General features: G+C 24.5%; 1 protein-coding gene across 4 annotated transcripts; it reads left to right on the forward strand.

Moving 5' to 3' along the window:
• Nucleotides 1–7,088: 7,088 nt before the first annotated feature.
• LOC126552114 (uncharacterized) lies at nucleotides 7,089–17,411 on the forward strand. 4 transcript variants are annotated; one of them, XM_050206620.1, is made up of 8 exons: nucleotides 7,089–7,467; nucleotides 9,916–10,028; nucleotides 13,275–13,373; nucleotides 13,452–13,562; nucleotides 13,622–13,878; nucleotides 13,957–14,145; nucleotides 14,208–14,325; nucleotides 15,225–17,411. In XM_050206620.1, the coding sequence occupies exons 1-8, from the start codon at nucleotides 7,416–7,418 to the stop codon at nucleotides 16,089–16,091; spliced, it is 1,806 nt and encodes a 601-aa protein (XP_050062577.1). In that variant the 5' UTR covers nucleotides 7,089–7,415; the 3' UTR covers nucleotides 16,092–17,411. The 4 variants fall into 4 exon arrangements, with proteins under 4 accessions (XP_050062577.1, XP_050062578.1, XP_050062576.1 ...); XM_050206619.1 differs by having other exon boundaries at nucleotides 7,090–7,467; nucleotides 9,910–10,028; XM_050206622.1 differs by lacking the exon at nucleotides 9,916–10,028 and having other exon boundaries at nucleotides 7,090–7,467.
• Nucleotides 17,412–26,287: the final 8,876 nt, after the last annotated feature.

The raw sequence follows: 26,287 nt of genomic DNA on the forward strand, positions 1-26,287 counted from the left end.
TTTTATTGTAAACCTTTTGAGGCAGTTAAAGCGGTTTCTAGTATAGCAAATTTGATTTATTAAGTACTTATATTTTTTTATAAGCGTTTAAAGTTAGAATATTGACAAAATTCATCAAAATTACTAAAATTTTAAAATTATTTTGTATTTAGAAATTTAGTAATTCATGAAAATTTTTTTTTATATAATTTATATGATTTAAACATAGATTATTCCTCCAAGTTTTCTATATTTATAAATTAAAATAAAAAGAAAAGTTTACCGGGAATTCACATTCATTTGTTATGCGTAGGACTAGGATTGTAATGCAAAGGCATTTTTTTTCTAGTGTTTTGGAACCTTAGTTCGTAAGTATAAATGTATTTTTTTGGGTGAAATTGATTATTTTAAAACAATTTTTTTTTTTGCATTTTTTGACAAAATTAACCTAAATGTATTTTCGGGGTATTTTATGACGATTTTTTTTTACATTTTCTTAGTTTTTAGAGCATTTTTCAAAATTTGTTCATAAAATGAATGACAATTTGTTGCGATTAACAAGACTTTTGGCAAACTACCAACACGAGACGGTACGAATAATAAATTATATAGCACAACAATAGTTATCGTCGATAACAATTTATCATAGCTAGATCACGATAAGTATTACTGAATAGTGAATTTGTAACCAATTAGTACGTCCAGAACTAAACACAAATACTGTACTACTGTTAACTACTGTTATAGTAACAATACTATAAAAATAAACAATATTTTTTTCAATTTGTATTATTAGTAAGCTATTGCAGGTATTATAAATATAATTTAAATGCATTTTTATAATGCATTTTTTGAGATTTTTTAGGGCATTAAAATCTCAGACCTAGTAATGAGCGTTTAAAATTCTAATTTTATTGGATGTAGGTACAATGTATTATGCTATACCACCTATACTTATTCACTCATAAAACAATTATTTGCCCCAAATCGATTTCTTATATTTTGTTATAGTTAATTAAACAAAATAAAAAATAAATAACCCTAAATAAATGACATTTACAATAAATAATTATATCATAATTTCCTACGACTTATATTTAATTTTCTTTGGGTCAAAAAAACTCGAAAATATATAATACAAGTGACTTGCTGTGGCCTGTAAGTTGTAATGTATTGATAGAGTGGCACAACAAGCAATAAGCCACGGGTCCATGATTCTCGAGAGAAATAAGAGCTGCAACAAAATCATGCGCTTTTTTTCCTTTTTTGACCCCACTTCTTACTAGCCAATTTACTAAAGAATGTTTTTTACATTTAATTGAAAGTGCTCCAATGGATAATTTCGGATTTTAAGCTGTAACAACTAATAAACTGTAATTCGTAATTTTGTACCTCGCATTTATTTATTCACCAAATAATAAACATATTATTAGGTATTCAAACTGAAATATAGGTATTTAAAATAAACAATGTTAGGTGTAATGAAAAAAATAAATTATTAAAATAGCAAGAGAATAACATTACAATTATTATGGATACTTGGGAAAAATAAAAATAAAATAGCAATATAGTTATGTATTGTAATGAATATAGTTATATTATTCAAATAGTTATTTGCAGGCATAGCCGCATAGGACCTCGTTTTTGTGCTAGTCACAAAATATAATTTTTAAATGCAAAAACTGTCAATAACATATTATTAAATTTATAGTTATGATTCATTTGTTTTAATTTTATATAAACAAAAAAAATATTGACTATAGACTATGACATCACCGCTCTAGACTCTAGAGAGTAGAGAGCTTGTCAAGAAATGTATAGAATCAATCAATCAATGATATTTAGAAAAATTATATCCTTTTAAAATCAAATTGTTTTAAAATAAATTGAATTTAATATTTAAAATATTACTGATACATGCTTATAGATTATTTTATGTGCAGCGTTTGCTCGCTGACGTCTGCGATAATATTTGTGGAACGGATGAAACGAAGTTTATATTTAGAATGGTATAACATGTTTTTAATTATTTATAACCTATTAGCCAGAGCGGATAATGAGATAAATTTTGTGGGTGAGTACATGATCCTCATATTTCCTTCTTCTAAATTTATAAGAATAAGGGCTCTCTAGATTATTTTCCACGAGCAATCGAAATTTTAGTTACCTACGCCACTCGTGATGTACACGCAAATATAGTAATTATTATATTAAAATGTTTTCATCTTTGGCTCAGTGACAATACCGTAACAATAGTAACAGATAATTCTGAACGATAGTATGAGAGAATTTTGAATTTGTATGATAATAATTAATATTATTAGGCATGACACTTAGTTATACCGAGTACAATTTAACCTATATTAAAATAAAATAATAATATTATTATATTTTATTTACCGGTAACCTGGACGTAATACATTAGAGTAAACGAGACTCATTTAGCACTCGTATATTTTAACATAATGTTAGGTCAACCTAACTTGAAATTTTCTAAGTTTATTATTATACTTAAAGTTGTTAAACACACAATAAAATTTAAAAATGTGATGTTTTAAAAAAAGAAATAATTTAATCTACCGTATTACTAAAAGTAAAATAAATTGTTTTAATAGCAATTAACAGTATAAATATAGGCTGATAATCAGTCTTTAATTTAGATTTATCATTGAATACAAATTTAAGTATTTAACACAAACATTACAATGACGAGATTTACTTGACATCTGCTGTACAGTTGACTGGATACCTACTTTTTCACTATTTTTACAATTTTTAATATTATATATTATTATTATATTCTACTTTGCTCTTTAATAAATATTCATTGTGTACAAGGCTGTACTGAAATTTACATACACTTTTGTTTTCTATAGTACAATACCTAAATAGAATTTTAAATGAGATTTAAACGAGCAAGTTATGGACTTTTGATTCGAATTTTTTTTTTTTGGATTATTCTTTTTTATAAGGTATCTATATAGAATTTTATTGGTTGTGTTTTGTAAAAAAAAGTAACTTGGCCGTTCAAACAAAAAGAAACAAGATTTTTGTTCATATTCTACACTTTGCAGATTAAAATAATTGCATAACAATTTTTTAAATTTAAAAAATATATTATAGATGTGCAATAAAATAATTGGTTAATATCTGCTATAGATAATAATATTAATATAATCTATAAAGTCATACTACGTTAATGACCACATTATCGCAATGTTACACCGCTCATGCATTAACCATAATCATATTAATTTTCACATGCCAATATTATAGTAGGTATATAATATAATTTAGTATTTATAATAAATTAATAATTGTAAAATTCTGATAAAAACCGTTTTTTTAACAAAATATATTTTGTATTTTTTGTTTTAATTCAATATTCACTCTAAACTTCTAGGGACTAAAATTTGTTATTGAATATTTATATTAGTATTTACTAGACAACATAAAATATCTGATTGAACGATTTTTTGATTTAAAATTAGTTATACTTGAACATTACCGTACTTAAAAAAAAAACTTAAATCTATTATTTTGAGTTTTTCTTTTGAACACCATTAAAATTTAAAGTATATATCAATTAAATTCAATTTTCTATAAAAATTTGAAGATTTTTACTATTCAAAAAAGTTATGTCTTTATGACGCACCAAAACAATATACAATTTGAAAAAAAAACGCATAGATGTAAGTACCTATAAATTATTTATAACTATGTAAATACTATGTACCTATGCACTATACCTATAAGGATTTGTCGTATCGTCGGCAGTGGGTATAATATGAATTAGGTACTCGTAATGACTAATGAATATAAAAAGTAAAATAAACAAATAAAACGGGTAAACATACTTTTCAATTGAAATATTATCGGTGCTGTTAAAAAGGATAAATCTATAAATCTATTACTGTATGCAAGCGACTAGTTGGTTACGTAAGTACGAAACAAATATTGATGAGTAGTGGACACCTATAAGACACGGCAAGTTGACACTTAAAACGATAGACGTGATAGATGCGACAACGATCGCCTTTTCCGTCGCACACTTTTGGTTTTCACTACTGGTATTCGTCAATCATAATTACCATTAATATTATTATTATCATAGAATCTCATCATTGAATTAACAACCGACCTAGGTGTAAAAATACAAGCACGGTCACACGAGGTAAATTATAATACTTTTGCATAATATTATATAGCGTTACGCCGTTACGCAATAATATTCATGAATGAGTGACGGAACCGTCAAAATCATATTTAGGCATCTAAAATCTACATACATAAACAACTTAATATTTTATCGAATTATAATTTATTTTACATAATGGTACAACTATACAGTCTACAGGTAATCACTAATAATACTAACGTTTACTATTATATTATATCAGCAATGTATATATAATATATTATTATACTTATATTATAATAAACAAATAAATAAATATTATTATGTTCTGTGAACGGTTAAAGATCTTCGGCATGCTGTGAATGCCAGTCGGGATATAGTCCATCTTCGTAGTCCGTACATGCTATTCGTTGCCAGCTGGCATGGAAGCATCAGTGTGCGAAAGTTCTAAATATGAAGATCGAAGAAGGTACCTATGTACGTATTATACTCACTGAGAATATCAGATTATCAGTGGAATTACAACTTCGCGTTTTATTATTATTGCCAAACTCTTTGAATTGGATAAAACTGTTGATTATGAATTATGACTATTGGTTAACCGTTTAATATGGCCCAATCCAAAATTACCGAGTAAGTGTCAATTACTAATGCCTCGACGAAGATTTTTTAAACATTTTAATCTTTTAAACAATTGCAATCACGAATCCCGATAGAAGTCAATGGATAAATTAAGTCAAATAGTTAAATGTATAATTTTTAGTATTATTATTTTACTAATTGTATATTTTATTGAAAAACAAGATTTCTCGGTGTGGCATTAAAATAAAATATTTATATATGATGCATTTCCTTAGTAATGTTTGTATAATAACTAGGTAGTCGTGTTTATCTAATATTTTAATTTGAACAGTTTGTATGTTTGTCTATAAAGTAAGAAACGCGAAGTTTTGCATAATATATAGTGATTGGGCGTACAAATTAGACGGAGACTACAAATTATATTTTACGTTTACGCTAGAATATTTACATGTTCTTAATATTTAATTTTAATCGTGAAATTAAGTCAGCTTAAAAAATAACGCTTTATAAGTGAATAGTAAATAGTCACGTAATAACACGTGTATTATTATTACTATTATATTTGTATAGTGCGTAGCTGTAGTATAAGTATACCTATACTCTACAGGCTACATTGTAGAAGCTATAAGTACTGTTTATTCGTAAGACTGTCATAGAGTCTTCCCTACTGTAAAAGTCCATGAATTGTTAAATAATAAATTCAAGGTTGTTAAAGTAAAATAAAAAAACTTGTATAAAAATTTGAATTCATGTTTTAAACATACAAATTAGAATGTTAATAATACATATTATTTGAACTGCACTCGAAGCTATCTGGCTATCTATAGATTATCTATTGTCTATATCACAGGAGTTAAGACATATAATATAGGTACACTATACACTGTACGCACAGTAGTATTAACGTATACATCATATTGTGAATATATATATGTATAAGGATCATTGGCCCAGTGAGCTACAAGTAGCAGTCGCTCACTGACTATAGGACATAGGTACTTATTATAATATTATATTATGTACTAAAACTATAATATTTCTATAAATAGCTGTGTGCCGTGACTTGTAAATTCATCGACAGACAAATAAGCCAAGATCTTTAACCAGATATGAGATAATATAGGTATTATAATGTAAAATAAAGTATGACAAAACATGAAAAACGCATTCTTTTCAAAATCATGTTGTAAAATGTATGGATCTTTATTCTAGAAAAAAAAATCCTAGAATCGGTACCTACTAGTTCTAAAAAAAGATACGGTAGGGGAACTCGATTCACAAAAAACGTTCATTCATCGGTAGGTAGTTCATTGCAAATGAAATTTAAAAAAATATCAGTAACCGGAAGTATTTTTTTTTTTAGGTAACATAATTAAACGGGTTGTAAAATAAAAATGCTATAAAAATATGATATACGTTCTATTAATATATTCATAGGTATAATATCTATGATAATTTTTTAAAACGATATTTAATGTTTTTTTCTTTCAATCGATCATCAGTTACAAGTTACCACTTTTATAATATAGTTGATCATTAGTCTTGGTAACTTCCTAGTTCCGCTAATACAGTATGCGTTCTTGCACCTACCTATTATGCTGGTTTCTAGAGACTGTCAGTAAAATATACCTACTCATAATTCAATAGTATTATAATATTACGATCCTAATTTATCAAACGGAACTAAAATCAACCTATCGCTAATTCGATAACGATAGCTGATATGTTAAAAAAATATTTTTTACGCACTAACAAAATCATGAGTTATTATTACACTCGGACAACTATTATTGCTCGAGGAAAATAAATAAAATACGCAAATACCACACGATATCAGAGCTGATAATTATATTACGCTGCGTGTACTATCGCGCGGCGTGTAAAAAATATTACAATAATTATTGTGAAAACAATATTTACATATTATTATTAATGTTATTATGTCTATACTTATATTATAGGCTCTGTACGGCTGCCGTATAGAAGCGATAATTCACGACTTACGATAATATTATTTTAATATAACGGCGAACGGTGATTACCAATAACGATAATAATATTATTGTTGTCGCGAGTTAAAATTAAAAATAATATCGAGATACAGAAATTCGGTAATAATAACGACGACGACGACGACGATCGTGATTACGATATTATAATATTGTCGTTGTCGCGTAGCGGCCTCGGAAAGCCGTTATATCGGGCATGTTCTCTATGTATAATCGGGCGCTGCGGCGAGGGGGTGTCGTTCGAGTACGGAGAGGCGCTCACCAACGAGCGACGGTGTGCGCATGCGTGCTCCGTGATCGCCGCCGTACGATTGAGCATTTGAGCAGCAGCTGAGCAGCTACCGTTCAGCCGCCCACCCCCCGTAAATCGTAGTATACTTGTCTATGATCGGCGGCAGCCTGCCGTTGTAGCGCACGCGTCACGACTGTCCCGTCGACGATGACGGTGATAATAGAATATTATGACGATGATAACAATAATAATCGTAATCACAATAATAATAATAATAATAATATCGTAGCTACGTATTTTGATTTCGCCGCGCGGTGACGACGAATAGTGCGTGTACGCGCTCCGAGTCTGGCAGACGGCCCATCCGTCCATCGTTAGAGGCCAACAGCTGTTCGCCGTGGTCTGCGGTCCAAGTACGACGCGCGTCGTTCGCATTCGTCCAACGCAAGAAAAGCTCGACACGGAAACCGACGACATGAGTGTTGAAAACCTGAACAACCGTCGGCCCTCGTCCGACCACACCACAGGTAAACCCAAAACCCGAATAAAACGGCCCCTCCGACACTTGAGTCCACTCGTTCTCGAGGCCGTGAAAATTATGTGTAACCGTCAAAAGTCGTCCCGGTCGCCTATAGCTAGGAACCCCGGTTCGTCGTCGACGGTGTCACATCCGTCCCAGCAATATTAATACGCCATTGAACTTTTTCTGCTTTCGAAACGTTTTACGATCAATAAATCATATTACTCGATTACAAGCTTTTTCAAATCCCCTGCGTATTAATTGTCTGTAAATTGCATTTAAAAAAAAAAAGTTGTAGATACCCATTATGATTTTGATTTTTTCAAATTTATCCCTTTCTCGTGTCAATTACATTGTTAAATCTGATTAAAATATACTACCTACTTAAGAATTGAGCTATAATCTGAGTGTATGATTACAAGAAAAGCTCTTGTATTAAGAGACTATGATTTGTTAAAACTAATTTTAGTACAAAATTAACTGGTAAAATTAATACAATTATTATTATTATTATTATTTTTAATATTTTAATATGCATTTATTGGTCTTACTTCTTAATAATTGGATATTTTATTTTTATTGATTCATATAAAAATAGTTACCTTTTCAACACTTTTATTAGTGATTTAATAGTTCTTAAACTTATTGTTAACTATTATCTATCATAACAACTTCATGATTTAAAGTTACCTATTTAAATTACCTAATTAGAATAGGTTATTAATTCAGTTTATAAAATAAATAGATTTTTTTTAGATATTATTACTTAAAGTCACAATGGTGTAAATTTGCCTCAATTTCTGGTGGTGCAGAGAAATATTTTAATTTTTAACCTACTAATACTAACTTAATTGAAAATTCCTACTCAATAAACATTATATTTATATTTTTATTTTTATGTTAAATTAATATATTATAAGTATTGAATTATTTTGATTAACGTTGAGTGAACATTTGAATTTTCTACGCGCACACATGAGAAACACATACATACTAGGGGAAACATTATAAATGAACTTATTTGTCTTACAGTAGATCCAGCTTTATAGATATACAAATGTTTATGATTTTCTGGTGGTGCAATAATATAAATTTGCACTACCACATTTCAAATGAGGTGGTGTAATTACTACATTTGCACCACCCGATTTACGCCACTGCTTGAAGATTCATTGTACCTTGTGTTTTATTATTTTCTGTAAATAGTGTAAATAATAACATTTTTAAATAATACGAATTTAAATATAATCAGATGATATCAAACAGAATATAAAATATAAGCACAACACTATTTTTATCATCTATTGGTTTATAGTAACTACTGTATTTTTAGTTTGATTGATAAATTTTAAACAACTCAAAATTTAATACATATTATAATTAGTAATTGCTAAGTAGATGCTAATGTGATTAATAATGTAATTTATAAGATCAATCATGAAATTAAACAAATTAAAACCTAAACTAAATCATATGTACCTAATGTTAAATTGGCTTTTATTAGAATCTCTGTATACTACGTAATTGAATCACCTGATGGTTTTAAATAGTGAATTACGAGCTAATTAGTTATTATTAATACTAATATTTTTACTATTTTATTATATTTTATTTTTTTATCAAACAAGTTATGTAATTTTAGCATAATATAAGAAAGAAATAATTTGATGGTCAAGTTCAATTAACTATTGATAATTTATTTTAGGGATAGGTTTTCAAATACCTTAGATTGTTTAATATTATGGAAAAATTTAAGTTTGATTTCAAATATCTCTAATAGTAAACTAATAATTTCAGCAAAATTTTTCTAGAAATATTTGAGTACAACTGAAAATATCATCAGTTGGTTACAACTTACAATTATTATAATTGATGTATTTATAGTAGGCAAAACCCATTTTAGCACATTAATAAATCAATATTAATGAATTTTAAAGTTAAAACTAAATTTTAATTGTTATTAAAAATATAATTTATCTGTATAATATTTTTAAAAATTTAAATTTAAGTTTTAGTTTAAGAATTTTAATAATAATATGTAGGTATAATGAATTTAATCCTTATTAAATTTAAAAGTATAAAAGTAAAGGATAATTATAATTTATAATTTTGGTGCAACAAACTGCTATGTTCAAATATTTCTCATAAAATAATTGTAGTAATGGATTTATTTTGGAATAACTCAGTTAAATTTGAATATTCACATTGTTATATTTACAGTTTTAAAAAAAAACTATCTAGACTTGGGCTTTAAATTGATTTTTGGCTTATTTGTATTTCTGTTTCTTTAAATTATTTTACATTATAATCCAATATAACAATTGTTTTGATCAATTATTCAATTATATTTCTTTTATTAATATGTATAGAGTAATTAATAATTAATTATAATTTATTGAATCTTTTGAGGTAATTTAAATTGTTTTGTTAAGGATTTTTTTTTTTCTAGTTTTAGGTTCTTCAAGCAAAAATAAAAGATCAATACTCTATGGTAAAACATTTGTTATTGACATTGTTGACAATATAATAAGCTCAAAAGTGGAAAAGCTTATTAATGCATATGGAGGAGTAAGTTTATAGATATGTATTTTATTTTATGAATGGTTTGATTTCAGTGCAGGGCTTTCGAGGTGCATACAAAAAGTCTATTTTAGATATAATATTAATATATTTCTTTTTTATAATATATCTATTCTATTATTATTATTATTATTATCTATTATTATCTATTATTTTATTATTTTCACTATAGTGAATTTATTTTTAAACTTATTCAAGTAACTATTATTTCAATTGAAAATTGCTTTTATGGATTTTACATAAAATATTAATGTTCTTTGTAAAATTTAAAATGAAACATATTAATTATACTTTTAAACCAATTTTATATTTTTATGTAACTTATGTGGAGCTATGCATAGTATAAAGTATATATTATATAGTTTTGACTCACTTTTAGTATTTTAATAAATAGTAATACATTTTTTAATTATATTTTAAGTAAATTGTTTCTTATATGTAAAAAGATTAAGTGGTTAGAATATAATGATAAATTATAATAAATTTAATTATTGACCACGAGTGAAAATATTGTTAAATAAGATTTAAACATATATATACTGGGTGAATATTTTATGAAATAACTCTTAATTGTTTCAAAATGTATAGTATATATAAAAAATATTTAAAAATAAATATATACTATTTAATATATATTTTTTAGATAAATTAGATTTAATTATATTTAAATGATTAGAGTGGTAGACCAATATTTTCTAGGGTATCACCATATCACCACCTTATTCACCTAAACTTTAAATATTTACAATACATGTAATAATAAGTTATAACTTATGACATTAAAACTACTTGTCCGAATTTTGATTTTTATTTCTTGTTATATTTTGATTAATATTCTACTTCAAAATATAAAATTTAATGTAAATTGTCATTCAAAAAAGTAAAAAATTCAAAAAATATTAAATAGTATATTGTTTCTTTTAATATTGTTTTATTTCAACTGAAATATATAAGACAAAAATATTCTAAAATACATTTATACATTTTGAAATAGTTAGTGTTAGATAAAATATTACCCTAAATATTCATACAAGTATACAACCAGTGTCGACCTGGCCAGGACCGCAAATGCATTCGAGGCCTTTAGTTTTTCTTTTTTATTTATTTATAACCAAGGACTAGAGCTCCCACCCTATGAAGTTTAGTTAACAAATTAACTAACTTTAATATCCCATCAAAATATATGGCATTACATACATTCTGTCAATGATAATTGGTAAAAATTTAAAACATTTTTTTTATTTGCTTTGTTCATTGACATGTGTTTTGTAATAAGTCTCATACTTATAAATAGAGCGTGGATTTTTATGCACTTAAAAGTATCGAAGTATGCCATATAATATGCAGTAAAAATCATGAAAATATGTAAAAAAATATGCAGTCAAAATTATAAAAATATGCAAGAATTTTTTATTTATTTAAAATGTGCAATAAATCTTATACTTAATAAAAAAAAATGTAAGGAATTTTCTGAACTTAATTTATTTTTAAAATTTTATTTATTATTAAAATGAAATAATCATATGCATTTCAAGTTTTTCTTCTATGAAGCTGTGTCGCTTATCGGTTAACATATTTTCAAAGACTGAGAACGAAAGTTTGATGTCAAGTGAAGTTATTGGAGCATATTTGAAGCAATTTAGTATTGTCGGGTCTTGATGAAGATCTTCGAGCTGAACATTTTCGCCCAATAACACTGAATTAATTTTTCGTAGAATTTTCAGACCTTCATTTTTGTTGGAAAGCTCGTTTAATTTTGTTGAAAGTATTGCACCTTTCGATCCAGGAATAGAAAGAATTTTTTCTTTGTTTCGTCAATTATTGTAAAGCTTTCATGTAAAGTCATACTTTGAGTTTCCAGTTTTTTTATGACTATCACTAAAAATTCCAAATGAGTAGATATAAATGTTAAATCATTGACAACAGTACCATCTTCAATTATATCCAAAACATTTCTAATCCTTTGCGCATGTGGTATGTCGATAACCGACTGACACAGCAAGAGTGATTAAGCTTACTTCGTAATCGATTATTTATCTTATAACTAAATATATATATAAATCATTATTTAGTTACTATGAAATTTAATTTTAATTTTTCTATTTGACAAAATATTATTTTATACATTCTTTTAAATTTTTTTAAATTTTTTAAATTTTGGCTTCAATATGCAATAAATTTTGAATTTTGCCAAAATATGCAGAAATATGCAATAACCTTTAAATATGCAAAAAAAAATTTTCACCATTAGCTTCAAATTATGATGATTCGTGGAGATAACTGACAAAAACCCAAAAAATATTAAAAGGAAAAAAATATGCAATTGCATAGAAATCCGCCCTCTACTTATAAACAAAATCAATTAATGATCTTTAAGTGTTTACACGGACTATGATAGTACCTTATGAAAGGTATATAAAATTTAAAGTACCAAATTAGCCAAATGTATTGAATAGTTTACTGTGTGGACCGCACATAAACATTTATCAAAAAAAAAAAAACATTTTTATAACATTTTATGTATACAAAACCATCTATAATAATATTTATTCAATTACAGTCAGAATAATTTATAACAAGTATACTATTCTCTGTGATATTATGTAATTAATCTTTTATTGTTTTTTTATTTTGTCCATTAATGTTGGTAGTTGTGAGGAACAAAAAAATAACCTTAGATCGCGTGTAGCATGCCTGCCTTAAAAAAATGCTCAGAGATTATTTTTATTTAAAAAATATTTTCTCCTAAACAAATTAGTTACATTGATGAAGTTTTAATTGATAGGTGCATATTCAAAAAAAAGAAAATGTCTGGAAAACATGGCTTAAGTTTTAATGAGTATGTAAAATTTAAATCTGAAGCATTTTGTGTTTTAAATGTTATTCTGAATAAAATAGTCAAGATATTTTATTTGTATTCATAAGAAATACATTTATTTAATTCTGAATTCTAATATATTTTCATTAGTTTGCTTGCAAAATATAATTTGTTAACAATTTGGTTGTTGGAGGGAGAGAGAGATATATGCACTAATCCACTACCCTAGCCACATTCTTGTTCATAGTAAATAATAAAAAAAATTGAGGCCCCAGAGTAAAACTATGGCCTAAGCCTTTAATATGCCAGACTGACATTGTATACAACTATCAAAATAAATACATACTTTAAATCATTACCAGGTATATAGTTTTCATATATTTAATATGAAAATTTTTTTATTTTTTTGTTAATAGAAAATAATTCAATCTTTAGAAAAGAGTACAGATTATTTAATATCAGATATGATACAAAACGAAGGGATAAAGTATAATAGCAGTTCAGAAACTAACAATGTAAGAATATTTTTAAATTAAATTTTGCTTTATTATAAAGTATAATGCAACATAACACTTTATTTTGTTGATTTTTAGAGTAGAAGAGATATTGAAGTAAAAAATGGCCCATCTTCTAAACGTAAAAATTCGGTTGATCTCATTAATAAAGCTAATATATTAAACATAAAAATTTTATCTGCTAAAAAGGTTAATAATAATATAATTTACAAATATTAATTTATAATCACATATTTTTTTAAATATAGTTTCAACATTGGCTCAAATCTTTATTAAAAAAATGTCGTACCAACAAAAAACCTACAGATCAAGTTGCAAGTGTACTAAAAGGAAAAGTTAGTTTAAAAATAGAGTCAATGGATCAAGGACAACGTCCTGTATTTGAATTTATACCCAAGTGGCCAGATTTAGGCGATGCATTGTGTAAAAAAAAAACAAAACATTCAACTGAAAATAAATATATTGGGGATAAAAGTGGTGATGATTACTCCTCTGATCAATACAGGTAAAAAAAAAATGTTTTGTTTTAATTTATTTGTTGACTATTAATTATCAATGTAACTAATAATAATTATGTTTATAGTACTTCAGAAATTGGTGGAATGTGTGAACTATGTGACATGCCATTTATGAATTATAAGGAACATATAAATACAAAAAAACATATGAGAGAGAGTCAAGATGAACAGAGATTTCATGAATTAGACGAATTAATTAACGAGAGGCCTTTAAATGTTATTTTTAACCAATTTATACCCAATAAGTCTGAAAAGTAAATTGTATAATATTGTATTTTAATCTAACATAAATTAATACTATTTTTTATTCATCTAGGAAAATTAACAGAGATCAAAATTTAGCTCAGAAAACACCTAATCTTAAAAACTGCATAGATGACACAGTTATTACCATAATTGATTCCGATTCCGACGATACTGAACAAAAAGATGTGGTAAATTGTTCAAACATTTTTTTAATATTTTCAATAAATTTTATTTGCTAAGAGGATGTAGTACCCACATGTGTTGTCTCTATGTATGACATTTTGTTATGCAAATTTTTATTCATCAGCTTCAGTAGTGTACCTGTTAGTGCTATAGTTTTGGTATTAAAGTTATAAAATGTAGTTATAAAATTTATTATGTTGTACGTGTGTAAGTAGGAGAAAACACATACGGCCATACGGGTACTACATTCTCTTAAAAAAATATTCCTTTATTTATATAAATATTTAAAATTTGTTAAGTAATAAATTATCGCTAATTGTTTAATTAAGTTATTAAAGTATATTTAATTTTATTGATTTCTAAAGCATGTTTTGTGGTTACAATGTATTATATTATGTAGATTTTAATTCATTTTTAATTAAAATAAAGTCATAATAATAAGGATATAATATAGAATTATAGTAATTAACTAAAAAGAAATATTTTTATGATATAAGATAGAAAGTGACTCATTAAAATTTATTCCAATACTCATAAAATTACACTAATTAAAGAAGTGTTATTTACACAGAGTTAACAATAAAAATAACTTATGTTTTTAGGTATTTTGATCAAATATATTATAAACTTTAAGAAAAAAGTCATATAATGATGTATATATAGTATTTAACTATGATAATTAACTAAAAAAAAAGAAACGTATATATAGTATTTAACTATGATAATTAACTAAAAAAAAAAAACATTTTAATAATATTTTAGTTTTAATAAAAATAATTTAGTTACTGTTTAAAAACTTATTCCTCTAAAGAATTGTATATATTTCTAAATTACCTAGCAATCAAATATTTTTTCTTATTTAATAATAATCTATAATATTTACGTACATTTGTATTTTTTTCAGCATTGTTCGTTTGGTAATAAAACTTTTAAAGAACAAGCATCAGTAAGTTTAAAGAGAAAATACCAATTTTCTGACTCCGATATTACTTTTGTACCTCAAAAGAGACCTAGTAAGAAGTTACATTCACCAGTACACGATGAAATTAATTTTTATAAAAAAACCAAGCGGAAACGCAAAACGCATCAAAAACCATCATATAAGGATATATATAAAGTAGAAGTTGTAAACAGCCATCCATCAAAATCAAATAATGATAAAATTGAGTCTGATCAACCACCAGTTATAATACGTTTAAAGAGAGTACAAAATTCTAAAAATGAATATTCTTCAAGTGATGTTGAAAGCCATAGATCAATGTCATCATCAGATAATGATGATGAAATCCCAAAGGACCCTACACCAGATCATAGATATATACGTGTAGTTAGAAAACCAAGTTTCAGTGACGGAACTGAAATTTCACCCTCAAAAGGGTACACAGAAAGTCAAATGTTTACATTTGAGCATCCTGAGTTGCGTCATAATATCTATAAAGATATTAAAAATATTTCTTATTATCCTACTTACACTTGCATCCCTGATACCAAATCTAGTATTGAATACATACAAGAGAAGATGGAAAATTTGGGTACTCCTAGTTTAAATTGTACGTTATCATATAATGAATCTTTAAAAGTTATGTCTAAAATGGAACCTCAAAAAATCGGAGAATGGTTCTATAATATTCCTAAAAAAATTCATGATAACTTATCATTCAATTCCTCTACGTTAGTCCCACTCACTGATTTGTCAAAAATAAAATCTTTTGTAGTCCCAAAAAAGAAAGTAAACAGAAGTTCAACATCCTCCAATTCTATTAAATATTGAAATTTTAGTTAATTAATGTTCCAAATGGTTTTGTGTCCTATCTGAGATCTCTTATAGTTATTTTATTTAGGGTTTAATTTTAATTGTTACATTAAATTATATTTTAATTTGATGTTAAAAACCTGCCTCCCTACTTTTAGGTAAAAAACATTTAATTTATATCTTCCTCAAAGTTATATCCAAAGATGTTTAATTATTATTCAATTCATTTATACCAAATACCATCTAAAAGTATTAAATCAATTCAAAAATATGGATCTGTTTTTGATAAATGTTTATTTCAAATATTGTTTATAAATTTAGTCAAATGTTCATTTTTGTTTATTATTTTTTTTTATTTTTTTTGCTTTTAATACCACTTATTTGTTATTAAAATATTTTATTTTATTTCAAAGTTTATATTTATGTTAATGTTAATATATGTTTATTTATTTATGGAACTATTTTATTTTATTTGTGGAACATTGTTCAGCCAGTGCCTTGTTGAAAATAATAGTCCAAACTTTTATTACATTTTTTATATAAACAAATCCAAACAAAACCTTATATAAACCAACTAATGATTTAAGGAATTTAATTAATAAACAAATTTATTTTGTTGAGAACAATACTTTAACATAACATTGTTAACAATATACATAGTTTATGATGTATGAGTGTAATGACTTTCATTCTTAAATAAAACATGTTTTATATAATAGGTAAAAAAAATTATATTTATATATTTAAACATAAAATTAAAATGATACATCAACAAGTTAATGTTTATTTATTTGAGTTTGAATTAGTGTAAGTAAAACAAATCAATATCAATCCATAAGTGTTAAAATGTTAAAGATAGCTAGCTTTTTGTTATTGTTTTTTTTTCATTTATATTTTATTGTTGTGTTGTGATTTAATACATTTTTACTATACATATTAATATACTTATAATATTAATTATGATTTATTTCTTTTTTGAATATATAAATGTTTATTTATAATATTATTTTACTGTTATATTCTATTAAAATGGTCTAATAACCATTTTTGTTAACCGAATTTAAATATATGTATTATGTTTTGTATGCCAGTTTTGATTGTCATTAGACTGCTTTAAAGTAAAAGTTTTATCATGGTTATATACATTGGCAACAAACTATTCAATATACTACATAATATGTTTGTGCTATATTCAATTTTTTTTTAAATAAAATATATGTAATGGTTTTTTCTTTGTTTTTGCCATTTTGTGTTTAGACTAGTGAATTTAAATATTATATTTTTTAAACTATAAGTTGTGAATTTTGTTTTAAAAATATACGTGTGCCTTTATTTCAACACGATTTTCTTAATTGCCTATCAATTTTTTGTAATAGTCAAAGGAAAGATTGAAAATGTATCAAAAGGAAACGAGTTTCTTTAAAATCAAAAATTCCCAGGATTTATCAAAATGATAAGGAAAAACTAATAAAAAATTAAGAGTTTTTGTAGAAAACCGGTTATCGGCAAAAACAATTTTATTCATTTTTTGTTATTTGGAACTCTACGACAAATAATTGTAGATATTGAAATTTGAACCAATAACAACTCCATTTTTATCAATTGTTCAGGATTAGCAAAACAAGTCTTTATCCCTTAGATCATATACTATAGATGGACTATGAAGCCATGGCGTATTGTATCCATATAAAAAGTTGTTGCCTATATCATCGACGAGTCTCTTGATGAGGTCCTTGATGTACGCATGCTCAAAGTTACTCGTCGAATTTTATCATAGTGATTAATAAATAACCTAACCTAAATAATATAATGTATGGGTCAGCATTTCAGCAACCCGCGGGCCGCGGCCCTCATTGTAATATAATGTCACAGACACCGCGAACAAAATTCAAAATAATTACTAATTATTTGAATAAATATCAACTATCAAGAATTAAGTTAGATGATACTATGAATTGGAAACTGTAAATTATAAATTATAATAGTAGATACTTTGTTAAATCAAACAAAACAAAGCAGTTATGAACTTAAATAAACTAAAATCGTTACGACTACATTATTACTTAAAATAAAATAAAGTACCTACATTTAAATTGTGGCCCGTAAAAATGTTATTTTTTGGCCTTCGATATCCAAGTTTGCTGACCCCTGATTTATAATTAAAAAATTATCCTATGATAATTCATAATAGTGAATCTAGAACCTTTGTAGAAAAAAAATTCTGTCTTAAATTTCATTTGAATACTTACTTAACAAAATATTCTGTACCCATATTGTTTATTATTTATTTATTGAATAAATAACTGCCTTTTTTAATTATGAGTAACTATATTGCGTGTGTTTTTTGCTTAAAATCAGTTAAATTAAATCCCGGATTAACTCTGCGTATGTAAGTTAATTAATATTTATGTATAGTGGCATAAACATTATAATGAATATTTCTAAAGAAATAAATGTTTTCAAAAATATTTAGATTTCCTAAAGATCCAGTAATTAGGTTAAAATGGTTGGAAGCTTGTAAATATAATGAATCTGACATTTTTTCTAACCGAAAGCTGTGTTCATTTCATTTTGATCATTATTGTTTTACTAGACAACATAAAAAATGTATTAAACGTGGAACAATTCCAACACTACATATGAAAAAGTAGGCAAAATTTTTGTGTATTTTAATTATGCAGTTATGATACTTGCACCAAAAGTTATTTTGTTTTCTTCATAGTAATTATTTTAAACAAAATTGTTATATTTAGGAATTATAATGTACCAGGATATCCTTTTAAATCTGAATTATGTTTAAATTTAACCTCAAATCCTTCAATGGAAATATCAGACACTGATTAATTAATACAAAGTAATTTTATTTTTAAAATAAATGTTAAATACTAACAATTTCTTCTATTGTATTACCCTAATAGATTTAGTGTCCATAGTTAAATTGCTCACATGAAAATATCAATTTTTTTTTTTTTTATAATTTAAGAAAGTCTTAAACGTAAACATAGCCCAATTCCAATACCTGAGCCATCAACACCAGTGTCAATTTCAAATGAAAGTCATGATTTAAAAGTCTTTGATACACCTAAGCGCAAAAATAAAAGAAAGTCTTTTACTGGGGACATTAAATCTCCAGATTTGGCTACTCCTAAAAGAGCTAAAAAAACAGTTCTTAAATGCCAAATGGCATGTTATGTTCCAAAGAAGATATATTAAAATGTTAAATTAAACAATAAGGCATCTTCGAAAAAAAAATTGGAGGCTCTATTGAAACATTTTAAGTCCAATAATCTGATACTTAATTGAAGAGACCCATGACAAAATATTGTATATATATTTTATATATATTTTATACTTAAAGAACTTTCTATTACAATTGTTGTTTAACTATTTTCACTAGGTGTTATAAATATAGTTGATTGTAGTATTTAACATTTTTTGTTGTGATAAATGTTCAATTTGTGTGGTCTAATAGTAAATTTAAAATATTATATTTTAAGAAAATCCTTTAAATATTGTTAATTCTTATAATGTGTTTTATAAATCATGGTTTAAAAATAAATGAAGGATCATGAACAAGATGGGTTTTATGTATTACTTCATAAAAGTAGTTAAAATATTGTTTATCCTTAAATAACATATTTAACTTTCTACTAGAAAACTTAACATATTATTTACATTGGACATGTAGTGAATGAATAACAATAGTCATCATACAATTATAATTAGGTAATTAAATGATTTGTCTATGTGTTATAATATATGTAAATATATGAATAAGGTGTATTAGCATTTTTTGGTGTTTAGATAAATTTAAAAAAAAATAAATAAATTGTGTTCAATTATACTTGGTATAGGTATATAAAGTTTAAAACTTACACAATTTAGAACTTGTGTATAGTTTTATAAAATAATACTTCAGAACCAATTAAATATGCCATAATTAGAGGTTTAATGTCAAAAAATGCAAAATATGCACCTGCAATCAGGCCTTTTGCATGAACCTTATAGGTAGTTTTATTCGGCAAAAGCATATTTTTTTGTTAAAAAATGATTAAAAACCTATTGCCACATTCTGCTACATTAAAAAAATGGTATTCTATAATTGAAAGAGAACCAAGGATTACACATGAAGCATTTATTCCAATAAAAACAAAAGTATTACAATAATCTGCGCCAATTATTTGTAATATTATAATAGATGAAAAGACTATCAGAAAACAAATATCTTTATTTAAATAAAAAATATTATGGTGGAATTAATTTAGGTACTGGCATTGAAAATAGTGATTCAGACAACATCCAAGAAGCCACCAATGCCTTAGTTTTTTAGCTATTGGTATAAATGATCATTAGTAGGTTCCAGTTGATTACTTTTTGGTTTATAGTTATTCTGGTACTGACGAGGAAAACTTACTAACTAAATGTCTTGAATTGATTGCAGAGACTGGAGGAAAATAATTTTTGATAACTTTTGATGAAGCACCCTATGCAAAATATGCCTAATTAATTATTATTTTGCAAATTTAAGACATATGATTTCATTTTTAACACATGAAATTATACACATTAGGTTCAAATTAAAAATTAGAAAAAGTATAATAAACCTCATTGAATAAAAAAATGGTCCTAAAAACAAAAAAAATTATTTCTTATTTTAAATTTTTAAGTATTAACGTTTGTGTAAATATGACAAATTCATTAATGATTTGCTAATTCAAGACATACTATTTCATTTCTAACACATGAAACTATATACATTAGATTTATTTTAAAATTTAGAAAAAGTATGGTATACCTCATTGCATAAAATAATGATCCTAATTAAAAAACAAAATTAATTCTTATTTTCAATTTTTAATTATAATATGTTTTTGGGAACTCAAATACACTATTGATTATACAATTCACACACTCTAACATAGCAAATCACTAATAACATAAAATATAGCCTATATCAAACCCCTTGAACGCTATCTTCTTTCAACAGCCTTAGTTATGGATATCTGTGTAAATATGACAAATTCATTAAAAATTTGCTAATTTAAGTCATATTTTTTCATTCCTAACACTTGAAACTATACACATTAGATTTATTTTAAAATTTAGAAAAAGTATAGTATACCTCATTGCATAAAATAATGATTCTGAATAAAAAAAAACCTAATACTGATTTTCAATTTTTAATTATAAACTTGTGTGTAAATATGACAAATTCATTAATGATTTGGTAATTTAAGATATACTTTTTCATTCCTAACACATGAAAATATACACATTAGATTTATTTTAAAATTTAGAAAAAGTATGGTATATCTCATTGCATAAAATAATGATCCTAATTAAAAAACAAAATTAATTCGTATTTTCAATTTTTAATTCTTAACATGTGTGTAAATATGCCTACTTCATTAAACATTTGTAAATTTAATACATATTTTTTCATTCCTAACACATGAAACTATCAAATTAGATTTATTTTAAAATTTAGAAAAAGTATAGTATACCTCATTGCATAAAATAATGATTCTAAATAAAAAAAAAAACTAATACTTATTTTCAATTTTTAATTATAAACTTGTGTGTAAATATGACAAATTCATTAATGATTTAGTAATTTAAGATATACTTTTTCATTCCTAACACATGAAACTATCAAATTAGATTTATTTTAAAATTTATAAAAAGTATAGTATACCTCATTGCATAAAATAATGATTCTTAATAGAAAAAAAAATTAATTCTTATTTTCAATTTTTAATAATTTATATGTTTTTGGGAACTCAAATACACTATTGATTATACATTCACACACTCTAACATAGCAAATCACAAATTACATAAAATATTGCCTATATCAAACCCCTTGAACGCTATCTTCTTTCAACAGCCTTAGTTATGGATATCTGTGTTAAATATGACAATTCATTAAAAATTTGCTAATTTAAGTCATATTTTTTCATTCCTAACACATGATACTATCAATTAGATTTATTTTAAAATTTATAAAAAGTATAGTATACCTCATTGCATAAAATAATGATTCTTATAGAAAAATAAATTAATTCTTATTTTCAATTTTTAATAATTTATATGTTTTTGGGAACTCAAATACACTATTGATTATACAATTCACACACTCTAACATAGCAAATCACTAATAACATAAAATATAGCCTATATCAAACCCCTTGAACGCTATCTTCTTTCAACAGCCTTAGTTATGGATATCTGTGTAAATATGACAAATTCATTAAAAATTTGCTAATTTAAGTCATATTTTTTCATTCCTAACACTTGAAACTATACACATTAGATTTACTTTAAAATTTAGAAAAAGTATAGTATACCTCATTGCATAAAATAATGATTCTGAATAAAAAAAAACCTAATACTGATTTTCAATTTTTAATTATAAACTTGTGTGTAAATATGACAAATTCATTAATGATTTGGTAATTTAAGATATACTTTTTCATTCCTAACACATGAAAATATACACATTAGATTTATTTTAAAATTTAGAAAAAGTATGGTATATCTCATTGCATAAAATAATGATCCTAATTAAAAAACAAAATTAATTCGTATTTTCAATTTTTAATTCTTAACATGTGTGTAAATATGCCTACTTCATTAAACATTTGTAAATTTAATACATATTTTTTCATTCCTAACACATGAAACTATCAAATTAGATTTATTTTAAAACTTAGAAAAAGTATAGTATACCTCATTGCATAAAATAATGATCCTAAATAAATAAAAAAAAATAATACTGATTTTCAATTTTTAAGTATAAACTTGTGTGTAAATATGGCTACATAATTAAACATTTGTAAATTTAAGACATTTTTTTTCATTCCTAACACATGAAACTGTACACATTAAATTCATTTTAAAATTTAGAAAAAGTATAGTATACCTCATTGCATAAAATAATGATTCTAAATAAAAAAAAAAACTAATACTTATTTTCAATTTTTAATTATAAACTTGTGTGTAAATATGACAAATTCATTAATGATTTGGTAATTTAAGATATACTTTTTCATTCCTAACACATGAAACTATACACATTAGATTTATTTTAAAATTTAGAAAAAGTATGGTATACCTCATTGCATAAAATAATGATCCTAATTAAAAAACAAAATTAATTCGTATTTTCAATTTTTAATTATTAACATGTGTGTAAATATGACATATTCATTAATGATTTGCTAATTTAAGACATATGATTTAATTTATAACACATGAAATTATACACATTAGATTTATTTTAGAATTTAGAAAAAGTATGGTATACCTCATTGCATAAAATAATGATTCTAAATAAAAAAAAAAACTAATACTTATTTTCAATTTTTAATTATAAACTTGTGTGTAAATATGACAAATTCATTAATGATTTGGTAATTTAAGATATCTTTTTCATTCCTAACACATGAAACTATACACATTAGATTTATTTTAAAATTTAGAAAAAGTATGGTATACCTCATTGCATAAAATAATGATCCCAATTAAAAAACAAAATTAATTCGTATTTTAATTTTTAATTATTAACATGTGTGTAAATATGACATATTCATTAATGATTTGCTAATTTAAGACATATGATTTAATTTATAACACATGAAATTATACACATTAGATTTATTTTAGAATTTAGAAAAAGTATGGTATACCTCATTGCATAAAATAATGATTCTAAATAAAAAAAAAACTAATACTGATTTTCAAGTTTTAATTATAAACTTGTGTGTAAATATGACAATTCATTAATGATTTGCTAATTTAAGACATACTATTTCATTCCTAACACATGAAACTATACACATTAGATTTATTTTAAAATTTAGAAAAAGTATGGTATACCTCATTGCATAAAATAATGATCCTAATTAAAAAACAAAATTAATTCGTATTTTCAATTTTTAATTATTAAATGTGTGTAAATATGCCTACTTCATTAAAAATTTGCTAATTTAAGTCATATTTTTTCATTCCTAACACATGAAACTATCAAATTAGATTTATTTTAAAATTTATAAAAAGTATAGTATACCTCATTGCATAAAATAATGATTCTTATAGAAAAAAAAATTAATTCTTATTTTCAATTTTTAATAATTTATATGTTTTTGGGAACTCAAATACACTATTGATTATACAATTCACACACTCTAACATAGCAAATCACAAATTACATAAAATATTGCCTATATCAAACCCCTTGAACGCTATCTTCTTTCAACAGCCTTAGTTATGGATATCTGTGTAAATATGACAAATTCATTAAAAATTTGCTAATTTAAGTCATATTTTTTCATTCCTAACACATGAAACTATCAAATTAGATTTATTTTAAAATTTATAAAAAGTATAGTATACCTCATTGCATAAAATAATGATTCTTAATAGAAAAATAAATTAATTCTTATTTTCAATTTTTAATAATATATATGTTTTTGGGAACTCAAATACACTATTGATTATACAATTCACACACTCTAACATAGCAAATCACTAATAACATAATATATAGCCTATATCAAACCCCTTGAACGCTATCTTCTTTCAACAGCCTTAGTTATGGATATCTGTGTAAATATGACAAATTCATTAAAAATTTGCTAATTTAAGTCATATTTTTTCATTCCTAACACTTGAAACTATACACATTAGATTTATTTTAAAATTTAGAAAAAGTATAGTATACCTCATTGCATAAAATAATGATTCTGAATAAAAAAAACCTAATACTGATTTTCAATTTTTAATTATAAACTTGTGTAAATATGACAAATTCATTAATGATTTGGTAATTTAAGATATACTTTTTCATTCCTAACACATGAAAATATACACATTAGATTTATTTTAAAATTTAGAAAAAGTATGGTATATCTCATTGCATAAAATAATGATCCTAATTAAAAAACAAAATTAATTCGTATTTTCAATTTTTAATTCTTAACATGTGTGTAAATATGCCTACTTCATTAAACATTTGTAAATTTAATACATATTTTTTCATTCCTAACACATGAAACTATCAAATTAGATTTATTTTAAAACTTAGAAAAAGTATAGTATACTTCATTGCATAAAATAATGATTCTAAATAAAAAAAACCTAATACTGATTTTCAATTTTTAATTATTAACATGTGTGTAAATATGCCTACTTCATTAAACATTTGTAAATTTAAGACATATTTTTTCATTCCTAACACATGAAACTATACACATTAAATTCATTTTAAAATTTAGAAAAAGTATAGTATACCTCATTGCATAAAGTAATGATTCTAAATAAAAAAAAAAACTAAAACTGATTTTCAATTTTTAATTATTAACGTTTGTGTAAATATGGCTACTTCATTAAACATTTGTAAATTTAAGACATTTTTTTTCATTCCTAACACATGAAACTGTACACATTAAATTCATTTTAAAATTTAGAAAAAGTATAGTATACCTCATTGCATAAAATAATGATCCTAAATAAAAAAAAAAAAATAATACTGATTTTCAATTTTTAAGTATAAACTTGTGTATAAATATGGCTACTTCATTAAACATTTGTAAATTTAAGACATTTTTTTCATTCCTAACACATGAAACTGTACACATTAATTCATTTTAAAATTTAGAAAAAGTATAGTATACCTCATTGCATAAAATAATGATTCTATATAAAAAAAAAACAAAAACTGATTTTCAATTTTTAATTATTAACGTTTGTGTAATATGGCTACTTCATTAAACATTTGTAAATTTAAGACATTTTTTTTCATTCCTAACACATGAAACTGTACACATTAAATTCATTTTAAAATTTAGAAAAAGTATAGTATACCTCATTGCATAAAATAATGATCCTAATAAATAAAAAAAAATAATACTGATTTTCAATTTTTAAGTATAACTTGTGTATAAATATGGCTACTTCATTAAACATTTGTAAATTTAAGACATTTTTTTTCATTCCTAATACATGAAACTGTACACATTAAATTCATTTTAAAATTTAGAAAAAGTATAGTATACCTCATTGCATAAAATAATGATTCTAAATAAAAAAAAAAACTAATACTTATTTTCAATTTTTAGTTATAAACTTGTGTGTAAATATGACAAATTCATTAATGATTTGCTAATTTAAGACATACTATTTCATTCCTAACACATGAAACTATACACATTAGA

This window comes from Aphis gossypii, chromosome X (assembly GCF_020184175.1).
Source record: "Aphis gossypii isolate Hap1 chromosome X, ASM2018417v2, whole genome shotgun sequence".
In the NCBI taxonomy this organism is placed as follows: domain Eukaryota; kingdom Metazoa; phylum Arthropoda; class Insecta; order Hemiptera; family Aphididae; genus Aphis; species Aphis gossypii.